Below are 13286 nucleotides of genomic sequence, written 5' to 3'. Positions count from 1 at the left end.
TCAAATATTTTGTTTCAGACTGAGAACAAGTCTATGGCGTTGCTACGGGAGAAGACAGAGCTGCAGTCCCAGCTGGAGGAGAATGAGGAGGACATGGCGGACATCTTGAAGAAGTACAAGGCTGTGGTACAGCAGCAGTCCCTCGACCAGATCACCCTCAACGACCGTCTGCAACAGATTGAGGAACTGGTCACCGAGAGGGACAAACTCAAGTCTGAGGTAAAGGGGCAGGAGAGTAGTGTACCTTCTCATCTCCCACGTCAGTTTGTGTTGATATATCTCCCCTAGCTCCCCAATAAAATAACGAATAAAGAAAATCCTGGGTTTTACAATAGAGACAGATACAGAAGTTGACAAGGCTTGGGTGGTTATTTGAAAGATTGATTGGAATTTTGTAGTGTTATACCGGTAAGTGTTGGAGATCTGGGAAAAATTTAATTAAGTTTTATTTAACTTTTTTTTTTGGTAAACAATTTATTTAAGCTGGAATCTGTTGAAAGCTATATGTTTATTTAGAAACCTTTCATGTCTGTTTCATGGAGAGAATATGTACTTAAATATTGTTATCTTTCAAGATAGACTTCTAATTGCATAATATCTTAAAAGCATTAAATTCTAATTGCCGCAAAATTTTGCATTAATAAGTACACCAACTCAATTGCCCAGGTGAACGACCTGAAGTCTCGAGTGCAGACTTTTGAGGAGAACAGCGTAGACAAGACTGCAGTACAGAGACTCGAGAACAAGATTAGAGACCTCGAAACCAAACTAGAGCTGGAGACCACCAACAAACACAGGCTGGAGGTAGAACATGCTTATGTGTACCATCATGGTGGGTTATTGTATCCCAAAACAATCAACTAGGGGGTACATCTTATGTGTACCATCATGGTGGGTTATTGTATCCCAAAACAATCAACTAGGGGGTACATCTTATGTGTACCATCATGGTGGGTTATTGTATCCCAGAGACAATCAACTAGGGGGTAAATCTTATGTGTACCATCATGGTGGGTTATTGTATTCCAGTGACAATCAACTAGGGTGTAAATCTTATGTGTACCATCATGGTTGGTTATTGTATCCCAGTGACAATCAACTAGGGGGTAAATCTTATGTGTACCATCATGGTGGGTTATTGTATCCCAGTGACAATCAACTAGGGGGTTAATCTTATGTGTACCATCATGGTGGGTTATTGTATCCCAGAGACAATCAACTAGGGGGTACATCTTATGTGTATCATCATGGTGGGTTATTGTATCCCAGAGACAATCAACTAGGGGGTACATCTTATGTGTACCATCATGGTGGGTTATTGTATCCCAGTGACAATCAACTACAGGATACATCTTATGTGTACCATCATGGTGGGTTATTGTATCCTAGAGACAATCAACTAGGGGGTAAATTTTATGTGTACCATCATGGTGGGTTATTGTATCCCAGTGACAATCAACTAGAGGGAACATCTTATGTGTACCATTATGGTGGGTTATTGTATCCCAGAGACAATCAACTAGGGGGTACATCTTATGTGTACCATCATGGTGGATTATTGTATCCCAGAGACAATCAACTAGGGGGTACATCTTATGTGTACCATTATGGTGGGTTATTGTATCCCAGAGACAATCAACTAGGGGTACATCTTATGTGTACCATTATGGTGGGTTATTGTATCCCAGAGACAATCAACTAGGGGGTACATCTTATGTGTACCATCATGGTGGTTATTGTATCCCAGAGACAATCAACTAGGGGGTACATCTTATGTGTACCATTATGGTGGGTTATTGTATCCCAGAGACAATCAACTAGGGGGTACATCTTATGTGTACCATCATGGTGGTTATTGTATCCCAGAGACAATCAACTAGGGGGTACATCTTATGTGTACCATCATGGTGGTTATTGTATCCCAGTGACAATCAACTAGAGGGTACATCTTATGTGTACCATTATGGTGGGTTATTGTATCCCAGTGACAATCAACTAGGGGGTAAATCTTATGTGTACCATCATGGTGGGTTATTGTATCCCAGTGACAATCAACTAGGGGGTTAATCTTATGTGTACCATCATGGTGGGTTATTGTATCCCAGAGTCAATCAACTAGGGGGTACATCTTATGTGTACCATCATGGTGGGTTATTGTATCCCAGAGACAATCAACTAGGGGGTACATCTTATGTGTACCATCATGGTGGGTTATTGTATCCCAGTGACAATCAACTACAGGATACATCTTATGTGTACCATCATGGTGGGTTATTGTATCCCAGAGACAATCAACTAGGGGGTAAATTTTATGTGTACCATCATGGTGGGTTATTGTATCCCAGTGACAATCAACTAGAGGGAACATCTTATGTGTACCATTATGGTGGGTTATTGTATCCCAGAGACAATCAACTAGGGGGTACATCTTATGTGTACCATCATGGTGGATTATTGTATCCCAGAGACAATCAACTAGAGGGTACATCTTATGTGTACCATTATGGTGGGTTATTGTATCCCAGTGACAATCAACTAGGGGGTACATCTTATGTGTACCATTATGGTGGGTTATTGTATCCCAGAGACAATCAACTAGGGGGTACATCTTATGTGTACCATCATGGTGGTTATTGTATCCCAGAGACAATCCACTAGGGGGTACATCTTATGTGTACCATTATGGTGGGTTATTGTATCCCAGAGACAATCAACTAGGGGGTACATCTTATGTGTACCATCATGGTGGTTATTGTATCCCAGAGACAATCAACTAGGGGGTACATCTTATGTGTACCATCATGGTGGTTATTGTATCCCAGTGACAATCAACTAGAGGGTACATCTTATGTGTACCATTATGGTGGGTTATTGTATCCCAGTGACAATCAACTAGGGGGTAAATCTTATGTGTACCATCATGGTGGGTTATTGTATCCCAGTGACAATAAACTAGGGGGTACATCTTATGTGTACCATCATGGTGGGTTATTGTATCCCAGTGACAATCAACTAGGGGGTACATCTTATGTGTACCATCATGGTGGTTATTGTATCCCAGTGACAATCAACTAGAGGGTACATCTTATGTGTACCATTATGGTGGGTTATTGTATCCCAGTGACAATCAACTAGGGGGTAAATCTTATGTGTACCATCACGGTGGGTTATTGTATCCCAGTGACAATCAACTAGGGGGTACATCTTATGTGTACCATCATGGTGGGTTATTGTATCCCAGTGACAATCAACTAGGGGGTTCATCTTATGTGTGCCATCATGGTGGTTATTGTATCCCAGAGACAATCAACTGGGGGGTACATCTTATGTGTACCATTATGGTGGGTTATTGTATCCCAGAGACAATCAACTAGGGGGTACATCTTATGTGTACCATCATGGTGGTTATTGTATCCCAGAGACAATCAACTAGGGGGTACATCTTATGTGTACCATCATGGTGGTTATTGTATCCCAGTGACAATCAACTAGAGGGTACATCTTATGTGTACCATTATGGTGGGTTATTGTATCCCAGTGACAATCAACTAGGGGGTAAATCTTATGTGTACCATCATGGTGGGTTATTGTATCCCAGTGACAATCAACTAGGGGGTACATCTTATGTGTACCATCATGGTGGGTATTGTATCCCAGTGACAGTCAACTAGGGGGTACATCTTATGTGTACCATCATGGTGGTTATTGTATCCCAGTGACAATCAACTAGAGGGTACATCTTATGTGTACCATTATGGTGGGTTATTGTATCCCAGTGACAATCAACTAGGGGGTAAATCTTATGTGTACCATCACGGTGGGTTATTGTATCCCAGTGACAATCAACTAGGGGGTACATCTTATGTGTACCATCATGGTGGGTTATTGTATCCCAGTGACAATCAACTAGGGGGTTCATCTTATGTGTACCATCATGGTGGGTTATTGTATCCCAGTGACAATCAACTAGGGGGTAAATCTTATGTGTACAATCATGGTGGGTTATTGTATCCCAGAGACAATCAACTAAGAGGTAAATCTTTATAAAAGTCAAAACAGCATTTTTTAGCAAGGCTGTTTTCGAAGAAAACCCGAGCTATTGTCATAACCAGCTCGTCGTCCGCTGTCCGTCGTCTGACGTAGGAGATGTGCTAAAACCTTAACATTGGCCATAACTTTTTGAATATTTAAGGTAGCACCTTGATATTTGGCATACATGTGTATCTCATGGAGCTGCACATTTTGAGTGGTAAAATTTCAAGGTGAACATCATCCTTCAAGGTCTAGGGTGCAAAAAAAAAGTCAAGGGAAGTAATAAGCTTTAAATGGACATAGTTATCTGACCTGCCCGCGTATATATTTTTGTTAAATAAATCAAAGCGGCGCAGTAGGCGACATTGTGTTTCTGATAAACACATTGTGGTAAAAGGTCAAGGTCATCCTTTAAGGTCTATGGTAAAAAATACAGATTTAAGGGAAGTAATAAGCTTTAAAAAGGGAGAAAATTATTCAATATAGAACATAGCCACTTTATATATTTGGCATGCATGTGTATCTCATGGAGCTGCACATTTTGAGTGGTGAATCTACAGTCACGGTAGTGGCTTTTAATTATTTGCTACTAAAAATAGAAATTTGTTACAGACAATTATTGTCAAGGGAAGTAATTTATATAATTATAATTCTCATATTATATATTTCCTTACCAAGAATTGAAGTTCTTGTCACAGTTACTGTACAGATTTATTATTTTGATTATTTATAACCCAAATGATTGATCTGTCAAAGCTTTTTTTTAAATGATATAATTATAATTTCTTTGATGTTCATTACATACCTGTGGACTTATGTCCATAGATACATGATCAACTCTGGCTATGATCTCTTTTAAACCACAGGCTTTGGTTGTCAGTGATGTCTGACATGGTCATAATTGACTCTGAGACCCCCCCCCCCCCCCCCCCCGGTTGGATTGGACAAAATTCAAGAGAAGAAATAACCTTTAAAGGGAGATTATTTCTATACCTGCCAAATGATAAGTAAAAATTGAGAAATTTTATTTCAATGCGGCGCAGTAGGGGGCATTGTGTTTCTGACAAACACATCTCTTGTTGGGTCAAAGGTCTAGGTCACTGTGACCTCTTTAAAAAAAAAAAAATTGACAAGCTTTCGCAGCCGAGCATGGCACCCGTTATGCGGTGCTCTTGTTTAGTCTACATATGAATTGAACAGTTATTCTCTTACAAGATAGCTATGACCTACGTTTTCTGTATTTGAGTGTCTTACTTGTACTTTACTTGTACATTTTTTCACTTTCAATCATGTTTGTTTGGAGTATGCATGGCTATAAATTTCAAATCTTATTTTTCATTCAACCAGCTTATTATTATAAATTTTTAGATTTGAGGTCCATACAAAATAGGTCATATTGGCCAGCCTAGCTCCAGACCAGCCTGTGCATTTGTGCAGTCCGGTAGTGCGATACAATTATAGTGGACAGGGTTGCAATAAACCAACCAAACTGTGCAAATGCGCAGGCTAGTCTGGCTGTACGCTTATGGAATCAAACCCATCTTCACATAATTGGAATCGTGCTGTTGACCTAAGTATTCCCCATTTTCCCCGCAGGTTCAGTTGGGTCGCACTAAGGAGCAATGTGAGCGTGTGACAGAGGAGAAGGAGCAGCTGAACACAGCCAAGGCACAGGCTGAGGAGAACATCAAGCGGGTGCAGCGACAGCTTCGTGACCTCCGGGACGAGTTCTCAGACGTACAGAAACGAGAGATGGAAATGGCACACAAGTATAAAGAGAATGTGAGTGAAGCAAAACATAAAAACTTTTTTTGAAGTCTTTACTGTGCCTTTATGTGGAGTTTGTGATTTTCGTTCATGTTGATACTCGTTTATTATTTATTTACTGAAGTGTCAAGTAATTCTCAAAATTTCTTTAAGTTCTTGATGCCTTTAATGTCAGTAATTTTTTTATTTTTTTTTTTAAACTCGTGACAAAAAATTAAACTGTTTTTTTAAATTTAACTTAACCAGCAGTTATTCGCAACACAGAGAAGACAATAGTTAATAAACATTTATTCTGAACAGGAGAACAAAGTTGCTGAACTGGAGTCCGATTTTGAGCAAAACCAGTCTGACCTAAAGTTGGCGTTTAAGAGAATATCTGACCTACAGGCAGCCCTGGAAGAGGGCATTGACACGGATTTTTCAGACAGGTAAATAAACTGTATTGTTGTTTTATGTCTGTTAATTTGAAGTGCTTTTTTTTTGTAGCTCACCTTAGCACAATGTGGTCATGGAGAGCTTTTGTGATCGCCTTTTGTCCTTTGTGCATTGTGCGGCATTAACATTTGCCTTGTTATCACTCTAGAGGCCAAATTTGTTGTCTGATCTTCATGAAATTTGCTCAGAAGATTTGTCCCAATGATATCTTGTACGAGTTCAAAAATGGTTCTGGTTGATTGAAAAACAAGGCCCCCAGGGGGCTGGGCATTTTTCCTTATATGGCTATAGTAAAACCTTGTTAACACTCTTGAGGCCATATTTTATTCCGATCTTTATGTAATTTGGTTAGATTTGTCTCAATGATATCTTGGACGAGTGCGAAAATGGGTCGGGTTGCTTGAAAAACATGGCCACCAGGGGACGGGGCATTTTTCCTCATATGGCTATATATGGTTATAGTAAATTTTTGTTAACCCTTTAGAGTCCACATATATTGTGCAATCTTTATGACACGAGTTTGAAAATGGTTAAGGTTGGTTGAAAAACATGGCGGCCAGGGTTGGGGCATTTTTCCATATATCGCTATAGTAAAAATTTGTTAACACTCTGAAAGTCATATTTATTGTCTAATCATCATCAGAACATTTGTTTTAATGATATCTTGGATGAGTTTGAAAAAAGTTCTGGTCTGTTGAAAAACATGGCAGCCAGGGAGCAAGGAAGTTATGCTTAGATGGCAATAGTAAAACCTTGTAAGCACTATTAAAGTAACATTTATAGTAAACTTTTCATGAAACTTGGTCAAAACATTTGTTCTTATGATATCTTGGGCTTCACATAACATGTCAGTTCCTTTGTATCACAGGTGAGCGACTTTGAGCCTTTCAGGTCTTCTTCTTAGTTAAACTAGGAACAGATATTAAATTTACTTGGTGTTTACGCAAACTTTGCAAGCAAACTAATTAAATTGTAGAGAAAACTTCATTATTTAGATGCTGAACATTGTACTTTTTGTTTTAGTGTATGTTGTGATGTCAATAAGATTATATACCAATAACAATCTTAACCCATTTATGCCTAGTGGAATCTCCCATCCTTCTAAATTGGATCAATTTATTTCCAAAATTAGGGATGTCTAGTATAATTATTTTTATATTTAGAATACTTCTTACAGAAATTCCTTTAAGCAAACAGCCCAGACTCTGATGAGACACCGCATCATGTGACGTTTCATCAGGATTTACGCTGTTTGCGAAGGCCTTTTTTCTAGACGCTAGGCATTAGTGGGTTAAATGTTATATGCAAAATGTATTATTCATGACTAGTGACAAGGAAGACAAACCAGTAGAGAATGTTTCTGAGAACATAGTGGAATTTTCCCTTGGTAAATTATGGATCTCAGTTACATGCAGAGTAGTATTAAAGATATTGTGCTTCGAGTTTTAATACTTTTAGCGATATATGAAGCTTCAAAATTAAGAATAGAACTAATAATAATAATAATAACAACAATAATATTATTAATAATACTGGTAAATTAATAATAGAAGCAATAATAATAGATATAATAATAATAATAATAGTTAATAAGGCAAGTATATCGTAGTTTTTAACTTGTGGTTAGTTAAAAGAATGGACATTGGATTTTACATAATTTTAAACAACAGTTGACTTAAATATAGAATGCTGTTTGAATTTAATAATTTTTATTATCACCAAAACCAGTGAGGAACTTACTGTGTGCTTGTATTACTTAATACATTTGTTTTCCTGTCGGCACATTGTGTTTTTTGTTGACACTATACCCACAGGTTGTGAATGCCTCCATGTGTTTTTGTAATTTCACCATGTTCTTAGTTGTCAAATTGTAAATCTTTGTTCTCAACATCACCAATATCTAAACAGGTTTTCAGTTCATAGTGTAAAGCAATTTCCAATACAAACTGCTGATTAAATGAACATGAAATATGATGGTCCTCTGTGTTGTGAACTATTATACATAAGCTTAAAACTTCTTGTTTTTTGTTCACCTATTGAGACAAAGTCTCCTTCTAAATATGAGTCATGTTCTGAGAAAACTGGGCCTAATGCATGTGCGTAAAGTGTCATCCCAGATTAACCTGTGCAGTCCTCACAGGCTAATCAGGGCCGACACTTTCCGCTGGTATGACATTTTTTGTTTAAATGAAGTCTCTTCTTAGCAAAAATCCAATTTAGACGGAAAGTGTCGTCCCTAATTAGCCTTTGCGGACTACACAGGCTAATCTGGGACGACACTTTACGCACATGCATTATGCCCAGTTTTCTCAGAACATGACTCATATAAACTTACCTTTTGCACAGAATAAACATGTATTTTCTGAAAAAGTCTGCTTTTTGATTGAAGGTGTGTTCAATAAAAAAAATCAATATGAATAAAGTTAGATATTACCATTTGTGTGACACTGTGTTGGATATTTTAATAATTGTAATGGAAAGAGAAGAACATGATTATGGTAATGTAAATGAGCTAGGCCCTGGGAACGGGGCTTGATGTATGTGCGCCAAGTGTCGTCCCTGCATTAAGTCCCATTTTCATAGAGCATGACTATATTTTTTTGTCTGTGTCTGTTTGTACGAATGCATTGTATGTTCCCATTGTCTTGTTGCAGCGAGATAGACGACAACTCTGATTCAGATGTTGAGTCACATTTATCCAATAATAAACGCTCACCTCTCATCAGTCGTCAGCGAAGTTACGACAGTGAAACCAGGTCACGATTAACGTCATCGTCTAGTTTTTTGACCGATACCCTCTCTAGTCCAAGATTAACCAATCATTTTGACCATAGTATGTATGCATAGTTCACTTATTATTATGTTAGTTTTGTATGTGTTTTTTCTAACTGTGCATCTATTTTGCATGCCAGAATGTTTGTTGTAGATAATTATATTTGCATGAGTGTGTGATTTGTAACGCAACATAAACACATTACACTGGTCAAAATAGGTCTTGTGCCATATGCATCCATCATGGCCCCTGACCAGCCGGTACAATTACGCAGTCTGGTCATGATCTATGATGTATGCTACAGACCAGCTTGTACATCACGCAGTCTGGTCATGATCTAAGCTGTGCGCTATAGACTAGCCTGTACAATCACGCAGTCTGGTCATGATCTATGCTGTATAATCACGCAGTCTGGTCATGATCTATGCTGTGCGCTATAAAGTCACATGGTCTCTTCTGCCAACAGAGGAGCTCATGACCAGAATGCATGTATTGAAAAAGACGAATTATTGTACAATGATATGACAGATCATATAAAACTCTAAATGAGGTATACCCACCATAATATGTAATCCAGTAAATTTCAAACATTTTAAATGTTGATGAAGAATGGATCTATTTCTATTGATTAAGTAATTTCAGAAATGTTAATGATTCTGATGCTATCCTGATGTAATCACACTCAAGTTATTCTGCTTAATGTGGATGACAAAATTGTCTGCCTTTTTATTTCCAGGTGAGATTTGACAGTAATCTTGTGCTAGGAGTCGTTTTTCCTATGTTTTATTATTCCGGGAACGTGCAACTAAGACAACCACTGAACGCAATGACTGACCCCTAAACAGGGGCCTGGAAAGCTACTTGACAACATCTGAGAGACCTTTTATGGGATGGTTCTGAATTGCTGTATAAGTTATAATGTATACTCTCTGTGCAGGGGTGGCCTTACGTTGTTGTTCAGGCAGGCCTTGTTGTATTGGGTACCTTGTTGTATTTGGTTTGCATCAAAATTTCTTGATGAAATTGGGAATAGTGTTATTTCAGTCAAATAAAATGTCAGTTGTTGACAAGCGTTGGTTAAATTATCAATTCATAGAATCTTAACAGTTTACTGCTTGGCTGTTACGCAAATATAAAATACATTTTTTTATAACACACATGAAGTGTAACAAGTAGCATAATCTTAAGAAATTGTCATGTATTCTGTATTAGTAATATTGTTTTGTTTGAAGACTTATCAAAAGGTGATGTTTGTATTTCATAGATTTCTATTTTGCTTCAACACACATTTTGTATGAAGCAAATATGTATGCAGACATGAATTTATTATTTGTCAAAATCTTGAAAACATATTCAGTAAAAAATGTGTATTTGTCCGAGTAAAAATTGGAACTTTAACAAGTTGTACATTTAACATCGTTTGTGTACTAACTGCCTCATTTAGTGTTTTTCCCAGGAGGGCAAATGGGCATGGCGCATTACTTTCAAAAAGGGCATTTTAGCGCGCAGTTTAGGCAAAAAAGGGCAAAAACGTTCCCTGAATACCTGAATTACGGGGAAACATTAAACACATCAGAAGCAGCTGTGGAAAAAATAACATAAAAAAGCACATTTAATGGTAAAAGATGTATTTAACTTACTATGATTTATATTAATATATTTACCTTGCAATGTACATTTAAGTTCCATGCTGTTTCAATAAACTGTACAGCACGACAAACATAATAAAGCAATATATGATATGAATCTGATTATACACAGATCCACTAACATATAAATGAAACCATATTTGTCTTATCCCATGTTCTAACAATAATCTCGACAGATGTTTAAAATAAAATTGCGAGTAAATTGATCGCTTACAATATGCGAAAACTCATTTCCGTGACATACATCCACCTAGTAGATTACAAATAAATAGATAATGTTGTTGCTATCTAAAACATGTTTATGCATCGTTGATTATCACAGACATTTCATTAATTCCTTCTTAATGTATAATCTCCATCGTTAATTCGATCGTTTACGACTTTATTTGCCATTTTTGACGAGTCACAATTTAATTCTGTATAGTCCGCCATGTTGATGAAATGTCAAATGATGTAAGCGACAGGTGCGCATAGCAACGTTAAATCGTATACGCGATTCGCATTTGTGAAATTGGTATACGTCTCAGTAATTATTTCAATAATTAGATCTAATTATCTTAAAGACGAAAACGATAAAGTTTGTGAATTTAAATGTAATTATGCGTAAAAAAATATATGTTTTGATATAGATCTAACTGAATAATGCATGCAAAGCACAATTGTCACGAGAATAACATCGAGTTTTTCATCAAAAGTCTCCGAAGAAATGATTATATCGTGGAGGAGTACACATTGCCGAGCGAAAAGTGCGCTTGGTATAACACAGCCTCCGGCATTATCGATTGATACTGACACGGGGTTATTCACGCATGACTAATTCACAGCTTTGGAGCAGTCAGTAAGACCTACCTATAAATCGAGCACTGTTATAGATTAAATCTGCTCAATTAAATATAGTCGATTAGACGTTGACGTCTCTCGAGTAAATCAAGCACAGTCGGAGCGTCACAGACAATCAAGGAAGCTGATTTTGCAGACCAAGTTAGATCGTAAGGCAATAAAGATGTTATCAATAAGGGCCCGTGGCGAAATTTGCCTTTGAAAAAAAGGGCGCGTGGCGAAATTTGCCTTTGAAAAGGGCAGCGTGGCGATCCGGGAGGGCGGCGTGGCTTTTCGCCACGCTAAAATGGCCTGGGAAAAACACTACAGGCTCATTTCTCTTTTCAATGACAGAGAGACAGAATCTTGTATTTTATGCAGATTGGAAGCTGTGATATACGTGTCCTTTATGTTATTATATACCTTATTTCTACTTACTGGTACTCATCTTTTAATGATATTTTTTTTTTGTTTTGGGACAAGTAAATATTGTCGGATCTGCTTTTCATGACATTCAATTTTTCTGTCAAATAATCAGGCAAGTCTGATATTTTCAAAGTTTTTACTGGTTGGGAATATCTATGGTGTATTATTACAGGTATTTTCAATGTGCATTTATTTAAAAAATATTGTCTTTAGATGTTTTAAAGGTTTCAACTGTCTAAGATGGTCAGAAATTATTCATGCCAAAAAAGTATGTTGGATCCTGTTAATCCCACATCTTCCATCAAGGCTGAACGTGTGTACCATTTTTGTTTGTTAACGTTATGTATTCAATAAATTTAATCAGTTTTGTAATCCATATTTTGTTTTGTATGTGTCAGGCTAAGAGCCTTAGAATAACTAAATGATAATTCTTGCAAATATCAGTAGTAGATCCCAATCCCTTTCATGGCTTAACATGTTAAAGGGTTATTATATCGATTGTTAAACTTTGTTAATTATAATAAAGGAAGATTGTGTAAACATATTCTTGTTTGAATCTGCTTTGATTTGTGTTCATTTTTATATTAAACGTATTAAAATTAGTTAAACAAGAACAAATTTGGCTGGTATTTGTTATGTTAACAATGCTATTAATTGATCTTTATCCATATCAAATTTAGCCTTAGCAATTAAATATATATTATGTGTGTTGCTATACATGTATGTTGCTTTAAGTGTGATTAGATGCATGCATTTTTAACAAATGAGTGCTTTCTGCTATGTACATAGGACTATGTATAAACATAACCACAATTTCATCAATATTCAAATATAAACTTGTTTAACAAATACCTAAATATTGTAATAAAGGACTCAAACAAAACGTGAATCTGTTGTATATCTTTACATTTATAAATTATTAACATTCTTTCGTGACGAAACCCTTTCAAGGCATTCTGATTATACGCTTAGATTTTAAAAACTAATGCTTGTTGAATAAACAAACAACAACACAAAACTTAAAGGGGCCGTTTAATGTTTTGGTAAATTGACAAAATTAAAAAAAGTAGTTTTAGATTCGCAAATTTTCGTTTTTGTTACGATACTTTTGAGATAATAGTAATACTGACTCTTAAATATCCATTTTATGCATCTTGACGATTTGAAAACCTGAAAATTATAAAGCGTCGTGAAACCAGAGGGAACTGGAGGTTTGCGCTGTGTCTCAGTCTGTCTGTCAGTCCGTCACACTTTTCTGGATCCTGCAATAACTTAAAAAGTTCTTCATATTTTTTCATACAACTTGAAACATGGATAGATGGCATTATGGAGATTATGCACATTTCATTTTGTTCCAACGTCAAGAATTCTTGTTGCTATGGCAA

At 36.8% G+C, this 13286-nt stretch overlaps 1 protein-coding gene across 10 annotated transcripts in view; it reads left to right on the top strand.

Moving 5' to 3' along the window:
* LOC127869864 (unconventional myosin-XVIIIa-like) overlaps window positions 1–12784 on the top strand; it is a 146679-nt gene extending 133895 nt beyond the window's left edge. For 9 of the 10 annotated variants that reach the window (XM_052412557.1, XM_052412582.1, XM_052412544.1 and 6 more), the window contains 6 exons: window positions 19–219; window positions 667–804; window positions 5629–5814; window positions 6100–6227; window positions 8889–9067; window positions 9744–12784. In XM_052412557.1, the coding sequence (XP_052268517.1) occupies window positions 19–219; window positions 667–804; window positions 5629–5814; window positions 6100–6227; window positions 8889–9067; window positions 9744–9754 (843 nt within the window). In that variant the 3' untranslated portion in view covers window positions 9755–12784. The remainder of the gene's footprint in view (window positions 1–18; window positions 220–666; window positions 805–5628; window positions 5815–6099; window positions 6228–8888; window positions 9068–9743) is intronic. The other variant, XM_052412537.1, reaches the window with a different exon arrangement.
* The last annotated feature ends 502 nt before the right edge of the window (window positions 12785–13286 follow it).

This window comes from Dreissena polymorpha, chromosome 1 (assembly GCF_020536995.1).
Source record: "Dreissena polymorpha isolate Duluth1 chromosome 1, UMN_Dpol_1.0, whole genome shotgun sequence".
Taxonomy (NCBI): Eukaryota; Metazoa; Mollusca; class Bivalvia; order Myida; family Dreissenidae; genus Dreissena; species Dreissena polymorpha.
This window is presented reverse-complemented; position numbering and strand designations above follow the sequence as displayed.